The 18,932-nt window shown below is 35.9% G+C and overlaps 1 protein-coding gene across 2 annotated transcripts in view; it reads left to right on the forward strand.

Moving 5' to 3' along the window:
• SLC2A13 (solute carrier family 2 member 13) overlaps positions 1 to 13,957 on the forward strand; it is a 385,769-nt gene extending 371,812 nt beyond the window's left edge. For both annotated transcript variants that reach the window (XM_009003636.5, XM_002752368.6), the window contains one exon: positions 8,838 to 13,957. In XM_009003636.5, the coding sequence (XP_009001884.1) occupies positions 8,838 to 9,064 (227 nt within the window). In that variant the 3' untranslated portion in view covers positions 9,065 to 13,957. The remainder of the gene's footprint in view (positions 1 to 8,837) is intronic.
• Positions 13,958 to 18,932: the final 4,975 nt, after the last annotated feature.

Here is an 18,932-nt window from a genome sequence, read left to right on the forward strand (position 1 = left end):
CCATTGCTTTGGTGTTTTAGTCATGAAGTCCTTGCCCATGCCTGTGTTCTGAATGGTTTTGCCTAGGTTTTCTTCTAGGGTTTTTATGGTGTTAGGTCTTATGTTTAAATCTTTAATCAATCTTGAATTAATTTTTGTTTAAGGTGTAAGGAAGGGATCCAGTTTCAGCTTTCAGCATATAGTTAGCCAGTTTTCCCAACACCATTTATTAAATAGGGAATCCTTTCTCCATTGCTTGTTTTTGTGATGTATGTCAAAGATCAGATGGTTGTAGATGTGTGGCATTATTTCTGAGGCCTCTGTTCTGTTCCATTGGTCAGTATCTCTGCCTTGGTACCAGTACCATGTTTTTTTGATTGCTGTAGACTTCTCGTATAGTTTGAAGTCAGGTAGCGTGACGATTCTAGCTCTTTTTGCTAGAATTTGTCTTGGTTTTGTGGGCTCTTTTTTGGTTCCATATGAAGTGTAAGGTGTTTTTCAATTCTGTGAAGAAAATCAGTGGTAGCTTGATGGGGATAGCATTGAAACTATAAATTACTTTGGGCGGTATGGCCATTTTCACGATATTTATTCTTCATATCCATGAGTATGGAATGTGTCTCCATCTGTTTGTGTCCTCTCTTATTTTCTTGAACAGTGATTTGTAGTTCTCCTTAAAGAGTCCTTCACATACCTTGTTAGTTGTATTCCTAGGTATTTTATTCTTTGTAGCAATTGTGAATGGGAGTTCACTCATGATTTGGCTCTCTTTGTCTGTTATTGGTGTATAGAAATGCTTGTGATTTTTGCATACTGATTTTTGTATCCTGAGACTTTGCTGAAGTTGCTTATCAGTTTAAGGAGATTTTGGGCTGAGACAATGGGGTCTTCTAAAAATATAGTCATGTCATCTGCAAATAGAGACTATTTAACTTCCTCTTTTCCTAACTGAATACCCTTTATTTCTTTTTCTTGCCCAATTCCCCTGGCCAGAACTTCCAATACTGTGTTGAATAGGAGTGATGAGAGAGGGCATCCTTATCTTGTGACTGTTTTCAAAGGGAATGCTTCTAGTTTTTGCCTATTTAGTATGATATTGGCTGCAGGTTTGTCATAAATAGCTCTTACTATTTTGAGATATGTTCCATTGATACCTAGTTTATTGAGAATTTTTCGCATTAAGGGCTGTTGAATTTTGTTGAAGGCCTTTTCTGCCTCTATTGAGATAATCATGTGGTTTTTCTCTTTGGTTCTGTTTATGTGATGGATTATGTTTACAGATTTGCATCTGTTGAATATGCCTTGCATCCCAGGATGAAGCTGACTTGATCATGATGGATAAGCTTTTTGATGTGCTGTTGGATTCAGCCACCCAGTATTTTATTGAGGATTTTTGCATCAATGTTCATCATGGATATTGGCCTGAAATTTTCTTTTTTAGTTGTGTCTCTGCCAGGTTTTGGTATCAGGATGATGTAGTTCTCATATAATGAGTTAGGGAGGATTCCCTCTTTTTGTATTGTTTGGAATAGTTTTAGAAGAAATGGTACTAGCTCCTCTTTGTACCTCTGGTAGAATTCAGCTGTGAACCCCTCTGGTCCTGGACTTTTTTTGGTTGGTAGGCTATTCATAGCTGCCTCAATTTCAGACCTTGTTATTAGTCTATTCAGGGATTCGACTTCTTGGTTTAGTGATAAGAGGGTGGAAGTGCCCAGGAATTTAGCCATTTCTTCTAGATTTACTGGTTTATTTGCACAGAGGTGTTTGTAGTAATCCCTGATGGTAGTTTGTATTTCTGTAGAATCGGTGGTGATATCCCATTTATCATTTTTTATTAAATCTATTTGATTCTTTTCTCTTCTTCATTAGTCTGGCTAGTGGTCTGTTTTGTTGATCAGAACACCAGCTCCTGGATTTATTGATTTTTTTGAAGGGTTTCTTTGTGTCTCCTCCTCTTTCAGTTCTGCTCTGATCTTAGTTATTTCTTGTCTTCTGCTAGCTTTTGAATATGTTTGATCTTGCTCCTTTTTTTGTTCTTTTAAACATGACATTAGGGTGTCGATTTTAGATTTTTCCTCCTTTCTCTTGTGGGCATTTAGTGGTATAAATATCCCTGTAGACCTTGCACATGGATAAATTTTTGTAGATGAATGTTGAGTATGATGAAACATTATAAAAATATATTCCCTATCTCTTCTGAACATGCTGAATTGGTACTTGCTTTTGGTTAATAGTATTTATCTAATGATTTTATTATGTTCGTAAATCTGTTCTCTCTCCTAATCACCATTTACGACATTTGAAAATACTTATTTTCTTGAAATGGAAATGTACTGGCATTTTAAACTGGATATATATTTATTATATTCAACTGGATCCCATTTGGCAATTAAAATTTTTCTATAAATTCATGAACTTATCTTCCTGACATAATAAATATGAACACAATAAGTATTTCCTTGTTTACTGATTCTTGAGAACACTTATATTTGAAGACCTAAATATATGCTGGCATCCTGAGAAAGCGTTCTTCATAGAAAGGCATAGACCAAATTTAAAAATTCTACACGATTATATTATACTTTTGACAGCAAAGCTCCTCTTTCTTGACTTTATTCTTACGGAGAAACATGAGGCAACAGTAATGAAATTTAAATAGGGCATAAGCAGAATTCTTTCAAAAACAAGCCATTGAAAGCATTTTGCTTTGCATTAAGCTTGTCTCATGTCAGAGCACCCGTCCATTTGGTCTGGTACTCTCTACTAGCAGAACAATAGTTCTGTTCAGGCTAGTTTTCCCCCTTTTTGTATGTCATTTTAATCTACATGTTACTGATTTATATAAGCTATGCATTTATGTTCTGATTTAATACATGCACATCCTAATAGTGTATTTCTGTGGAAATAGCTGTCTTCTTTGCTGCCTCCTTTTCTTTTTTAACTGTTTCATAGATCTCAAAATTTGATTCCTTCCTCAACCATGTTGCTTATGCAAATCATCTTTGTGCCCTCATTCAATAATGTTTATTACTAAAAAGTATTATTGAAATATCACCAATATGCCATTTTATATATGGCACATGTGGCTAAAGAGATCCCTTGGAGGGCATTATATCAAAGCTTCTCTTTTGAGGTACTACTGAAATTCAATCAAACATGGCCTTTGAGTTCTCAATTTGTGTAATTCAGTTAAAGAGTTGTTTTAATCTGGAACTTAATTTAGGGCTCTAATAAGATTTATTTCCTTAGAATATAAAGGTGAGTAATATCTACATTGTTCAGTAGTCCTGATAGACTCCTTACAGACATTTTTCTTTTCATTTTCATTCCAAGGGAGGAATAAATGGGAAACTGAGTTATGTGATTGATCTGACCATGACATGGAACAGGTCACAGTCTCCCAGGTCAGACCACACTCCTACGTGAATTAACCACAGGTCTTACCATTGGAATCCACACTGAGTAGGCAGTTTTGGCATTTGCCTGCTTGGATTCCGGAGATTTTATAAAACAATCTTGTATTTTAATAGGAATTCCTTCATATTATTCAGCTTTGGGAATCTAGGTCACAAGCAAGAATCTGTAATCAACTTTAGGAATCTTCTTAATCCAACTAATGCTTTTATCTATAGGAGTTTAGCACTGACAGATTTGATTTGTTACTTCTAATTATGCTAAATTGTGAAAGATAAAGACAAAATATATACTATTATATTTATAAAGCCAAACTCAGTTTGCTGTTACAGATTTGTAGTTTAGAAGCCTAGTTTAGTCTAAAATATTTTACCATCTGCACTTATTTTTTCTGTATCTTCATCATAATTACCATCCAGTCTTTGTCCTTCCCTGCTAAAGATTCCATTGCTCTTCCTACTTTCACAGCCTTACTTATCTATGCTCAGAATACAGCACTTCATCTCCTTTCATTTTTTGTGTGTCAAAATTCCCCCCATTCTCCAAGAGGCAGCTTATCAATTTATTAGTGTGGCTTATACCTTATCACCCTTTTTGTGAAAACATTCCAATTTATTAGTGACACTAATCTTACTCTGTCTCTTTATAGCAACTCTTCCTTTCCTGGTCATTTAGCAGAATTTAACAATCCGGCCATCACTTTTTTGAGTAACCAATATTTAGAATTCTAGTAGGCATGGTAACATACATTATTTCTATTTTTGACAGTTGGGCAAAGCAAGAATTATTTTCCCTATTACACAGATCAGGAAACAGAGTTCAAGAGAATTTAAGAAACTTTGTCCTAGGATTCAGCCTAGGTCATTAAGTGAAATTCAGGCCCACATTCTCCACAGAGCCATGCAGCCTCTCTCTTACTGTATCACTCAGCCAGACATTCCAGATGACCCAGTATTATTTTCTCAAGGTAAAAAATATATAACCTTATTATATTTAATGTGAACCAAACTGAAATGAAAGGAACTATATTACTCAGTTCTCATGCTGGTATAAAGAACTGTCCAAGACTGGGTAATTTATGAAGGAAAGAGGTTTTTAACTGACTCACAGTTCCACGTGGCTGGGGAGGCCTCAGGAAACTTACTTACCTACAGTCATGGCAAAAGTGGAAGCAAACACATCCTTTGTCATATGATGGCAGGAAGAAGTGCCAAGCAAAATGGGAAAAGCTTCTTGTTAAACCATCAGATTTCATGAGGACTCAGTCACTATCACAAGAACAGCAAGGATGTAACTGCCCCCAAGATTCGATTATCTCCCACTAGCTCCCTCCCATGACACATGGAAATGATGGGAGCTACAATTCAAGATCAGGTTTGGGTGGGGACACAGCCAAACCATATTATTTCTCCCCTGTCCCCTCCCAAATCTCATTTTCTCACTTTCAAAACACAGTCATGCCTTTCCAACAGTCCCCCAAAGTCTTAGCTTATTCCAGCATTAACCCAAAAGTCTAAGTCCAGAGCCTCATCTGATACAAGGCAAGTACCTTCCACCTATGAGCCTATAAAATAAAAAGCAAGTTAGTTACTTCCTAGGTACAATGAAGATACAGGTATTGCATAAATATACCTTTTCCAAATGAGAGAAATTGGCCAAAACAAAGGGGCCACAGAAGTCATGTAAGTTCAGAATCCAGTGGGGTAGTCAAATCTTAAGCTCTTAAATGATCTCATTTGACTCTGTCTCACATCCACATCACACTGTTTCAAGAGGTAGGCTCTCCCAGCCTTCGGCAGCTCTGCTCCTGTGGCTTTGCAGGGTACATCCCCCTTCCCAGCTGCTTTCATGGGCTGGCATTGTCTGTGACTTTTCTAAGAGCATGGTGCAAGCTCTCAGTGACTCTACCATTCTGGAGTCTGGAAGACAGTGGCCCTTTTCTCACAGTTCCACTAGGCTGTACCCCAGTGGAGACTCTGTGTGGGGGCTCCCACCCCACATTTCCCTTCCATACTGCCCTAGCAGAGGTTCTCCATGAGGGTTCCACCCCTATAGCAAACTTCTGCCTGGGCATACAGGCATTCCCATACATCCTCTGAAATCTAGGCTGAGATTCCCAAACCTCAATTCTTGACTTCTGTGTACTTGCAGGCTCAACACCATGTAGAAGCTACCTAAGCTTGGGGGCTTGCACTCTCTGAAGCCATGGCCTGAGCTGTACTTTGGCCCCTTTTAGCCATGGCTAGAGCAGCTGGGATGCACGGCACTGAGTCCCTAGGCCGCACACAGCAGGGAACCCTTGGACCCTGGGCCTTGGCCCATGAAACCATTTTTCTTTCCCTCGTAGGCTTCCAAGGCCTGTGATGGGAGGGGCTGTCACAAGGTCTCTGACTTGACCTAGAGACATTTTCCCCATTGTTTTGATGATTATCATTTGGCTCCTTGTTACTTAAGCAAATTTCTGCAGCAGGCTTGAACTTTTCCCCAGAAAATGGGTTCTTCTTTTCCAATGCATTGTTAGGCTGCAAATTTTCCAAACTTTTCTGCTCTGCTTCTTCTTGAACATTCTGCCACTTATAAATTTCTTCCACCAGATACCCCAAGCCATCTCTCTCAAGCTCAAAAAGTTCCAGAGATCTCTAGGGCAGAGGTAAAATGCCCTCTGTTTGCTAAACCATAACAAGAGTCACTTTTGCTCCAGTTTCCAAGTTCCTCATTTCCATCTGAGACCACTTCAGTCTAGGCTTTATTGTCCATATCACCATCAGCATTTTGGTCAAAACCATTCAACAAGTCCCTAGGAAATTCCAAACTTTCCCACATTTTCTTTTCTTCTTGGAAGAAGAAAAAAAAAAGCACTTTCCCACATTTTCTTTTCTTCTTGGAAGAAGAAAAAAAAAAAGCACTTTCCCACATTTTCTTATCTTCTGAGCCCTCCAAACTGTTTCAACCTCTGCCTGTTATCCATTTCCAAAGTCACTTCCACATTTTCGGGCATCTTTATAGCAATACCTCCACTCTCTGCGATACCAATTTACTGTATTAATCTGTTCTCACACTGCCATATAGAAATGCCCGAGTCTGGATAATTTATAAAGGAAAGTGGTTTAATTGCCTCACAGTTCTCCATAGCTTGGCAGGCCTCAGGAAACTTGAAATTATGTTGGAAGTGGAAGCAAACACATCCTTCTTCACATAATGGCAGGAAGGAGATGTGCTAAGCAAAAGGGGAAATTCTTCTTATAAAACCATTAGATCTCATGAGAACTCACTATCACAAGAACAATTTAAGATGAGATTTGGGTGAGGACACAGCCCATCATATCAAGAGCCTTACATTTGTAAACAGTGTTGTATTGCTATTAAGCAAAGAGTAATTGATATATATGTCCAGTTCCTTAAAGAATAATATGGCTCTAACAAATTGTATCTTTAGTTAACTTTTTCATGGTTTTTTTAATGTCTCACAATTTACCTCTGCTTCCTTTCTATTTTGTCATGTCTCTGCATTCCACGTAGCAGATTCTGGGTTGGGTGGCCGATTCAGCAGCAATTTTCCTCCACAGTTTTTCTTGAGCCTTCTCAAGAATATCCATGTTTCAATGGGTATTCTGAAAACAGTTTCTTAAGAAAGTATTCTTAATATGTCCTTAACTTTGAGGATTCAGCAAAACTGAGGAAATTATTCAGTTCTTTAACTTCCATGTTTATTCAGCTTACAGCTTGACTTTGGAATATGTCTGTGTGTTGTCTAGTTTAGCCCTTTATTTCGGATCTGCTACCCAATGCTATTCCATCTGTCAGTCAATAAGGACACATTCATTCTTTAAACCCACAATATGTCAGGCACTGGGAACCAAAGACAAAGAAGCCATATACTCTGCCCTCAAGGATACTACCTTTGCCACAGAAACAGAAGAGCAGGTCTCTCTTTCAAGCATCTCTTAACTTTCTCCCTTATACATGTTCCTGATTTTGGCTGTAAGATTTATAGAATCATAAATTGCCATCACTTAAAATAGGAGCTGAGAAACCCTCTTATTTTACTTAAGGAGGCAACAGAGGCCCAGAGAAGAGGTTAAATGACTATCCAGAAGTCACATGGCCAACATTTAAACTCAGATCTTCCTACTCCCAATCTGATATCCTTTCTCCAATCAGTTGTCACATTAGTTTTTCATCTTACTTCCCCCATCTCATACACATGATGGTCTGGACTGAAGGACAGGGGATCCATTATACGTAGTTGTTTTCCACCATCAGAACTACAAGTATAGTTTCTTATATTTAAATTGGGAATTCGAAGAATTCAATGATATGTGTGTGTGAGTGTGTGTGTGTGTGTGTGTGTGTGTGTGTCTGTCTGTTTTGTTAGAGATGATTTCACCATCTTGGCTAGGCTGGTTGGAATTCAATTATTTTAAAAGTCCATCTTGGAAATGTGTAGAGAATATAAACAAGTCATACAATCATATATCTCATCCATCTATCTTGCTATCATGACCCTTAGAAAACAAACTAGCTAATATATATGTATTTCTGGCTGTGCTGCATTGACATGCATAATCTTACAGCAAAACAAAATTCTCAGACTTCATGGAGTTTATATTTTAGAGGCGGGAAACAAAAAGCAAATTACTAAGCATCATAGTATATCAGATGATGATACGTGCTATGGAGAAAAAAATGGACTGCCAAGGTCCAAGAAAAGGAACAAGAAGACCAGTTAGAAGATTGTTGCAATAGAGCAGATGAGAAATGACGGCCCTTAGACCACAGTTATCAATGGAAGTGGTGAAAAGTGGCCATCTTTGGATTATATTTTGAAGGTAAAACCAATGGGATCTCCTAACAGATTGGATGTTAGTCATGAGAGTAAGGTAAAAATTAAAGATGACATGAGAAACTGGAATGATGGAGTGTTCCACGGAGGCCTTTATTCTGCAATGTCATCATTGTACTTCGTTCTGGAAACACAAGATAAATAAGAAAGGAACTTCATCTGACCTCAGAATGCCTCTAGTGTAATAGACAAGGCAAGCACACATGTGTGTACATAATTATAATACTTCTTGGTTGTTATTTTAGGGGTCTCAACAACATGCTGTGATAGCACATGGAAGAGAGTAATTCCCTCTAATCAGGGAAGTGAGGAAGGGCTTCAAAGCCAAACTTACAGCTGAGCTCAGTCTATTAGCCCAGATGTAAGTTAGAAATTCAATTATTCTTGAGTTTCTAAACTTGAATTTAGAAAGATACATTGCATCATATTCACAGGGTTGGAACAACTGGAGTAAACCAGGCTCGTAGTAATTTTTTTTGGTCCTATTTCTTACTGTGGTTATGCATGACTAACCAGAAAAAAAGTCATAATCAAGTACTCTTTCCAACTTAAGTCTCTCTATATATATTCATATTCATGTATCTATTATTTTCCATGGCAGGAGCCTTCTTCCTCTATGCTGGATTTGCTGCTGTGGGACTCGTTTTCATCTATGGCTGTCTTCCTGAGACCAAAGGCAAAAAACTAGAGGAAATTGAATCACTCTTTGACCACAGGCTATGTACATGTGGCACTTCAGATTCTGATGAAGGGAGATATATTGAATATATTCGGGTAAAGGGAAGTAACTATCATCTTTCTGACAATGATGCTTCTGATGTGGAATAATTTTCAGCTGCTCGTATATTTAGTTATTTAAACAAACTTGGGAAGAGGAACAGCAATTGGTGACCTCACTGCCCTGCTTCTAATCTGGTTCGTTCCAGTCTAGTTTTGATTCACTCTATATTCTAGAATACTTGATTGGGAGGAAGATACAACCATGATGACTTTTTTTTTTTCAGAAAGAATATTTTAAAAAATATTTACAGAGATTTTAATCTAATACTTCTTAAGCAAATGTGTGTATTGCCTTCCTGAAATAGTCTAAAATGAATATTGTACCCAGTGACTTCAGTGGTATCCTTTTTTCCTAAGACCATTTATAATTATTAGTGGCAAACAGAGTCAGTGCTAATCTAGTCAAATTACATATGCATAATATATTTATAAAGGATTCTGGGAGATGGTCCAAGGGTATTCTATGTCAAAAGATGGCCTATTGGCTCTCAGTTTTCCTACAGAGAGTAGTGGCTTGTCTCTGATCAGCTGTTACAAACTAAACTCCATTTATGCTTTTGTCAACAAATACCAAGTGCCTCCTACAAGGGCACAGCTGTCCCTATCTCCTTTGGATTCCACATTTTTGTTTCTCTCCAATTCAGATATTGGGAGTTCTTCAGAGACTGACTCTGCACACTAGCTTTTGAACATTATGAAAAGATAATCTGTTAGGGGTTATTTTCATAGTTTTTTTTTTGCATCAGTGATAAAGCATACATTTGCACAGACAAGCTAGCAAGTTATGAGAAGTACTTTTATGGTTGGAAAGTAACAGAAAAGGTTTCTATGGATCCCAAATTGGTTAGTCACTAGGTATGCAATTATAAATGCAAAACAGTGCCGGATCTTTAGCTGTATATCAGGGTCAGTTTTTGTTCATGCCCAAATGACTACACCTTCCTCATTGGCCCTGGAGTCCTACTATTTTGTGCCTTCATTTGTGTTACATACACAGCTGCAAGCATATTATTTTTCCCCTTTTATTCAAACAATAATTTTCAAAGCAAGAAAGAGGAAAGAAATCACTGGCAGAAATAATCCTGCTGTTATTGGTGTTTGTTTAATAAAAATAATGGGACTTTTGTTCTTAACTTGTTATTAACTCTTCCTAAGGGAACTGTCACATATTATTATTTAATTTTACTTGTCTTTTTTTGTTTTACTTTAGGAGCATAAACTTGTTTTTATTTTGCACACTTTTCTCATTTCCCTGAGAAGGTACCAGAAAAAAACAAGGATACATAGATTTGTCTGTATGTTTTTCTTATTCTTTGTTTAGTTTTTCCTTCTTGTCTAAAAATTGAGATTTCCTATTTATTGGAACAGATTATTGGTTCTAATATAGCACATGTCTATAAGAAATGCAGACTTAAGTATATTTCTACAATGCCTTTCCAAAGTTTTCATTGGTTTTTATGGTAATTCATCACTAAACTCTTAATTTTTGCTTTTCTATTAATAAATATATAGTATGTACAGAATTCCTTGATCACAAAAGTACTTGATAGTTCCAAGAAAAATATGAATGAATCTTCTGTGGCCACTTAGGAATACATCAGTTTGATGGATCTAATAAGGTACTGTATTTGGAGAGAAAAGGTGGCTATCTCCATATTCTGCCAGTCTCCAAGATATTCTATTCTTTTAACATCTGGCTTCTTCCTATCACAGTTATCAAGCTGAGAATACAGACGAGGAAGTTGATTCTCTAAGTCACCAGAGGTATAATAAATATGTGCTTAAACAGTCACATTAGTGGCCTAAAAATTCTTTAACCAAAAACAAAAAAGTTTTCTCTCTTTGGTCATGTCATATAATAAAACAATTTAATATTTTAGAGAGGTTATTGCCTTGAATTAGGTGCTTTAACAACTGATTTCCAAGGGAATATTAGCATTGATTTTTTCCTCAGAAAAGCAGATATGATTTAATAGGGAAAATTATTATTCTATTGATATTTCTTATAAGAAATTTCTCATTTTACACAGGTAAATTGAAGTGAAAAATGAGCTACTGTGTGGTACAATCAAAATACAAGGAGAAAAAATATTTAGGCCAATAAAGTGCTCTCTAAAAATTTTATTTTTTGGACTTATCAAAATAATTGCCTCAATTCTTCTCTTTATTGTATAGATAGCCTTAATTATATACTTATAATTCAGCTGGGCTGATGCACAGTAACTTTATTAAAGGAGAAACTGGACTTTTGTTATTTCCTAAAGCAGAACATGGCATGTTCTCCCTGCTATAAAAAAAACAATGTTTTCAACTTTATAACCATAAATGCACATAATAACAGGGAAAATTAGCCACAGTTCTCCCCTACTCACCTGAGCCCCTTCTTTAAAGGACTATTTGTTATTTATATAGTGTTAAAGATAAGATTCCTTAAAGTATAAGACAGAGAGGCACAGTATAATAATTTATAACTTTTTAGAACAAATAACTACTTGAAAAGGAACCTTATACAATTAGGGTATTATTTTTAGATTTGGTGAATATTTATAGAATATTAAAAATTAAATGTTTAAATTTTGCAGATTTTTTTATATTAGGCACCTTTTAAGTTCCCTGCATATTTGGCTACCACTATCAACTTGGAAATACTCCATTTGAAGTATCATCAAATATATATTTTGTAGGACAATTTATATAGGATGTGATTTGACCTACCATATAGACACAGATTACATATCATGCTTTCAACCAAAATTACAGATTTCATTTGAAACGTGCTGCAGATTTGATAGAGGTATATTATGTTTTAGGAAAATATACTGAAGATGGTCCAAATCCCTACTGAGGCTTAGCTGGATGGCTGATCTGCACATAAACACATAGGGCTGAATATAATGTCAAAAGGATTTGCCATTAATAATTTTCTTCAATGTAAACATTCCTAATAATTTTGATTGATTGTTGCTTCTAACTTAATCACTTCCCAAAACATGATTATTTTTAATATATATGTAAAAGACTTAAAAAATAATAAAAGGTAATATGTCCATTTTAAATTTTGTTCCCAGCCATATGCAGTGGTTTCCTGATAGAAAATACTATGAGAATACTGAGTATTTTTTCAGAATTTAATTTTACCACCGAACCTGATTTTAGCACATGAGAGTCTAAATATTAAGTTGTTCATTCTAAAAGGGGAAATCAGTAAAAACAAGGAATTTATGAAATTTTTACTTTAATTTTAATATCTGTTATACAGGGGAAGAACGATCAGGAAAAATATAAGCTGGCAACTTACCCTTTTGCTTTTCAACAACAAAATAATATTGAAAATCTATTATGATAACTCACAGATCCAGAAGTTGGCGGAAATGGACGAATGTTTTAGAAAACACTATCCATATGTTTATCTAAGAAAGTCTCACAATTTAGTGACACTAGTACAATTCATAAAATACTGTAATAGAGTTGGAATATTATTTTGGTTTTATTTCATCATCAAAATCATAAAAAAATTAATGAGATTTTTTAATAATCATTTTCTTTTACCATATTCAAAATTTAAAAATTTCAAATTATAGTAAGTACCTAACAACTGACTTTTATCCACTTGTGACAAGTTTTCAGTTACCAAATTAAGACCTTTTCAGTATCTATGAGTAAAAGAAATAGATGATTATATCAGACCAGGAGCAGAGAATTTATAACATATGTGCTTTATAGCAAAATGCATTAAATTATGGATAAAATTTACAGCTCATATGTAGCTGCTGCCAATAAGAAAGCTCAGAATTGTTCTCTGGATTAATTTTACATCCTGTTTTCTGTCACTTTTACCAGTCTTCTTAGCTTTGTGTACAATAATGTTAAGCCAATTTGATGAAATGGTTCAGGTTGTAGCAATCTATAAATTGTCGGTACATTCAGCTCTTCTAGGTGAGCAATACTGCTGCTATTTTTCTAGAAATAGCAATCATTTTAAAATGCCAAATAGCTAACTGCTATGAACTCTTTCTTGTATATTGTTTCTTTGGAGAAGGAAGTTTTTGTGTGCCAATAATCATCAAAGAGGTGTTTTATAAGAATGTTGATGTTCAGAATTTCATGGAAATATTTTATCCCTATAATTTGCTGGTGAGTGTAAAACAATTTATGTAAATCTTTACTTTATATGTACAAAATATATAGTCTGCTGTACTTGAGTAATTTGGTCTATGGAATTTTTAAAAACCTTCATTTAGCAGTAATTCACATTTTTATTTTAGACAGTTCATGTGTTTGATTTTGTTATGTCAGTATTAATGAGAAAAAGAAGTGGATCATGCAGCTAATGAGTAACCATTTTGTAAAGTTTCAGCAAACTTAACATTATTCCATCTCATTTAAAGGTTAAAAAAGAAGAGACAACTGTAGCCAAAGTAGAAATTTATATTCTACACGTCTAAACTGTTTCCTAGCAGCTTTTGGACTATATATATTACTTGATGTTAAAGTATCTTTTATTTGTAATAAATGTTCAAATTTCTATTTAGAAGCTCCGATCTACACCTAGATTAAATCAAATCACAGTTTTATGCTTTTAAAATATATGTCTTTCAAACTGTATATTTTAATTTCTGAGTGCATGTTATATAGTATTTAATACTTCAGATGTCTTGGCAAATTCAATATAAATATTTATTCCCACAAGTGATATATGAGATATCTCTTAAAAATTATGAATATGTACTATCTCCTTCAAAGTCATCCTAGCCTATGCTGTATCAAAAGTATTGTATATTTTATGGAGATGTAGTGATATACATGTAAATGTTTTTTAAGTTATTTTATTGAAGTTCAATCTTTACATAAAATTAAAATCTTTTTTTAAAAAAAGTGTCAGTGCCAGAACTGTAAATGAAAATAATCAAATAAATGTTAAAATAATTCATTACTCATTAACTTCCCTTGCACTTATTTATTTTTTAAATTCTCTTCCTTGGATCCAGGTTAGATAGTGAAAGCATCTGCAAAGACAATCTACTTCTAGATATTCATGCAGTCCTACTCATTTTAATATTTTATTTTGATTATAGATAAGATTAATCGTCTTTTAAAAATATTTTATAATACCTAAAAATTTTTCTAAAGAAAGAATTATTCGGCCGGGCGTGGTGGCTCATGCCTGTAATCCCAGCAATTTGGGAGGCCAAGGCGGGTGAATCACAAGGTCAAGAGATCGAGACCATCCTGGTCAACATGGTGAAACCCCGTCTCTACTAAAAATACACATGGTGGCACGTGCCTGTAATCCCAGCTACTCGGGAGGCTGAGGCAAGAGAATTGCCTGAGCCCAGGAGGCGGAGGTTGCGGTGAGCCGAGATCGCGCCATTGCACTCCAGCCTGGGTAACAAGAGCGAAACTCCGTCTCAAAAAAAAAAAAAAAAAGAATTATTCTAAATAGTGAATGTAAAACTGTGAAATGTGTTACTTAGGAACCCTTGAAGTAATAATTCTGGTTATTGTGAGAACCAGATGTTGACATGAACCATTAAGTTGAGTTGTCAAAAATTACCTTTGGTTGTTGTTTTGTAAGTGAAAATGAAACTTGTGCTGGAAGACCAGTTGACAGTTCCTTTTGGGACTCTGTTGCTCTCCCTTGCCATTCTGCCTCAATCATAGCTATAATTAGCAAACGTACACTTGTTTGATATTGGCAGTCGCTAGACACATCTCCATAGTTAGTTGTGTGTCTTCCGACGCCTCTCTTAGAAATAGCCCAAGGAGATCTTCTGAAGACTCTAGACCTACTGTTACTCAAAGGCTTACAGTAGAGTTACATTTAACCAAGGTTCATATGTGAGCAGTTAAGGCAAAAATCCGAGTCAAATTACCCTTGAAAATCCCACAAATTACCTATCAATTGTCCATTCACCTGAATAATGGACACCTGAATAGTGCAGTACATGTCAGTATCAGTGGATAGAAAAAACCCTCATTTAATTGTCTAATCCTGTGGGGTAAACATTGTCATACCTTTTCCAGGTATTAAAACTTAAGTTCAAAATATTTTTGTCAATTGCCCAAGATCATACTAGAAAGTTAGACAAAACTCTTCTTTGCAGTTACTCACCAAAAGTCTTCCTCTCTATGTGCTCCTTTGGAATATCATCTTTTCAGACCTAGGAAGATAAATTTAAAATAGAAAGAAATTGTGGAATTCTTGCATTATAATGTAAATGAATGCATAGAAAATTGGATTCCTCATTTTTAACCTGGATTACAAGAACAAATCCTAAAAATCTTCATTTACAGACTTTTGACAAATATGAGGCAACATAATGCACTAAGAGGTCAGACTGAATTCAAATCATCTAGATTTGAATGCCAGCTTTTCACTGCCTAGTACCATAAATTACTGAGCTACTCTTATGCCTCACTTTCATTGTCTATAAAATGAGATGTGCTTACCAACTACCTCACATGTGCATTCTGAGGGTTATCAATGAATCATGTAAAGCAAGTAGAGCAGTAGCGTATAGTAAGGACTGGATAACTGTTGGCTTTCGGTTTCATCATCCATATGCCATCCCTGATGATACTAAGGTCACAACGTTTAAAGCACAGGCACTTTGTTGATAAAGTCCTTTCTTGAGAACAACTACTAGTAACAGGAAGGAGCACATTGGCTTCTTTGACATGTCCTGACCAGAATGATTTGAGCTGATCTGGCTGACTAGCCTGATGTCCTTCTTCCTTTCTCCCTCTCTTTTCCATATGCATCCTCCTGAATGGCAGTTGATGAAAAAAACAACCTTCCTATATTCTTCAGATTGACAGGATTTAATACACAATTTCTATGATCTCACAGTCAAGACATAAAAACTTTCAAATCAGTAATCTCTCATTTAAAGTCTTTACTTTGTTTTAAAAAGTAATTTTTGAAACCTAATTCAAACAAAACAGTGACATTAACCCTTCACTAAATAAATGTATTGAAATTAAGCTCATCTTACTCTAGATGTTTTGAATGCAGTATAAAACATCGAGGCTACTTCTTTTAACCTTTAATGTTTTGTGTGCTTTTCTACTGCACCTCCAAAAGCTAATTTCATTATCAGTATAGAGCATAAGTTAATTTTTTACACCAAAGAAAATGTTGGTGTGCTTTACTTTTAGTAAATAGATAGTAAGCTCACAAAACATACATTAGAAAAGCAGTTCTCCAAGAATGGTGCTCAGACTAGCATTGGCATCACCTGAGTTTGTTACAAATGCAAATCTGTGGGCCTTGCAGGACCTGCTGAATCAGATTCTCGGAGAATACAGCTCTGGAAACCATTTTCAACAATTCTCCAGGTGATTTATTTTAGCACACAGTAGTTTAGAAACCACTGCACAGAGCTTTGGAATCAATACTTCAAAAAGGAATCTGATGTGTTCTTTTAAAATGGTAAGCTCACCTCGTGAATAATAAAATGATCAACTGGATTTACATGCAGGTTGCTCAGGGATTTGTAAAACTGTATTTCCACCTCAGGGACCTTGCACAGGTAGTAGCTGCCTCTGCCTGGTAAGCTTGTTGCCCTACTCTTTATGTATCCAGTTCTTTTCTTGACATTTTCAGCCCAAAATCCTGTCTTCCCAGAGCCTGACTTGATTCTATGTAATGCAATCAATCATGCCTTTCATCTGAATACATTACCAAGTCGCTCTTTCATTTTCTTCGTAGTATCATTATTTGAAGATTATTACTTTTCTTATTTCTTGCCTGTTTCTCCCACTAGGACGGCAGTCCCCATACTTTTTGGCACCAGAGACTGGTTTCATGGAAGGCAGTTTTTCCAGAGTACTGGGAGATTGGGGGTTGGTGGGGGAATGGTTTTGGGATGAAACTGTTCCACCTCAGATCACCAGGTATTAGATTCTCATAAGGAGTGCACAACCTAGATCCCTTGCATGCACGGTTCACAGTAGTTTTTGTGCTCCCATAAGACTCCACTGATGTGACAAGAGGCAGAGCTCAGCTGGTAATGCTCACTTGCCAATGTCTCACCTTCTGGTACATGGCCTGGTTCCTAACAGGTCATAATCAGTACCAGTCCATGGCCAGGGTGCTAAGGATTCCACACTAGAAGATACACTGCATGAAAGCATGGAATTATTCACTACTGCCTCTCTAGCACCTCATACAGGGCCTGGCATATAGTATGTGCTCTATAAATTTTTAAAAATGAATAGGTGCATGCATCTCAAGCATTCCTGCAGCCAGCAAAGGAACAGTGGAAGTTTTTCCCAGGCTGGAAAACAAAAGATTAAAACAGCAACATGGCACCATGCTTACATTAACAACAACAAAAAAGCTTCCCAGTGAACTTCTGCATAGCATAGCTGCTTTAATCAAACAGCAAGTCTGTACAGGATATGAATGCATGCGTGTTCACATAAACACATTTGGATGATACATTTAGATCGTTTCTTATTCCTGTTAAATGGGAAAATATAATAAAATCATTAAATATTAAAATAAAGTTGGGTGTAATCTGCATTTTATAATTATTCTATTTATACATTTTCTTTATAGAATAACACACTCATTATGTGCTAGATACTTAACATCCATGATTTCATTCTATCCTTACAAAAACCCTATATCCAAAACACTATTAACCCTATTTTATGAATTGCAAAATGACTGAGTTAGAGGAAGCAGTCACTTACATTAAGTAGCTCAGCTTTGTAAATCTGAATTAGACCAAGGTTAATTGGTGCAAAAGTCATTTTTAACCAGTACCCTTTATTGTTTTTTTACAATGTGCTTTATCATGGAAAATTGTAGTAACTGTCTCGACCTAAAAATTTTGGTACTGTTTTCTTCCTGCAGGGTCACTGGTTATGGATTTAGGAACTAAAGTCTAACTACTGACTTACTGACAACTGGATAAAATCTTACAGTATAATTTGGAGGCAAATGTGAAAGGATCAGGATTTAGTTAAGGACTCTGTTTTTGGAATGTTTTGAAATGTTTTTGGAACATTTACAATTATGAATTAACCCAGAAACCTAATAAACTTCCTTGCTCTGAAGTCTAGGATCTGAAATTAATATAGTCAGTTCAGCTTAGTTTTGATTAGTGTTAGCATGGTATATGCTAACCATCTCTACTTTTAATCTACGTGTCTTTATGTTGAAAATGGGTTTCCTGAAAACAACATATAGTTGAGTCTTGTTTTTTGATCCATTCTGACAGTATTTCATACTTGGTGTATTTAGATGAGCATTAACTTTTGAAGTGATGTCTATCTACCATGTGACTCGTGTTTTCTATTTGTCATCCTTGTACTTTGTTCCGATTTTTGTCTTCCACCTTTTTTCTGCCGTTTTTCGTATTTTATATTATTCCATTCTCTCTCCTAGTGTATCAGTTACATTTCTTTCTTTTTTTTTTTTTTTGAGATGGAGTTTCGCTCTTGTTACCCAGGCTGGAGTGCAATGGCGCGATCTCGGCTCACCGCAACCTCCGCCTCCTGGGTTCAGGCAATTCTCCCGCCTCAGCCTCCTGAGTAGCTGGGATTACAGGCACGCGCCACCATGCCCAGCTAATTTTTTTTGTATTTTTAGTAGAGACGGGGTTTCACCATGTTGACCAGGATGGTCTCGATCTGTTGACCTTGTGATCCACCCACCTTGGCCTCCCAAAGTGCTGGGATTACAGGCTTGAATCACCACGCCCAGCCAGTTACATTTCTTTCTTCACTGTTTTTAGTGGTTACCCTGGAGTTTGCAATGTACTACTTATCCAAATCTACTTTCAGAAAACACTATACCCCTTTGTGGGTAAAGCAAGTACCTTACATTATTCTTAATTCTTCCCATCCCTTATATCACTGCTGTTCTTCATTTCACTTGTACATAAGCTATAATAATTGGATATAT

The sequence above is a fragment of the Callithrix jacchus genome, chromosome 9 (genome assembly GCF_049354715.1).
Source record: "Callithrix jacchus isolate 240 chromosome 9, calJac240_pri, whole genome shotgun sequence".
Classification (NCBI taxonomy): domain Eukaryota; kingdom Metazoa; phylum Chordata; class Mammalia; order Primates; family Cebidae; genus Callithrix; species Callithrix jacchus.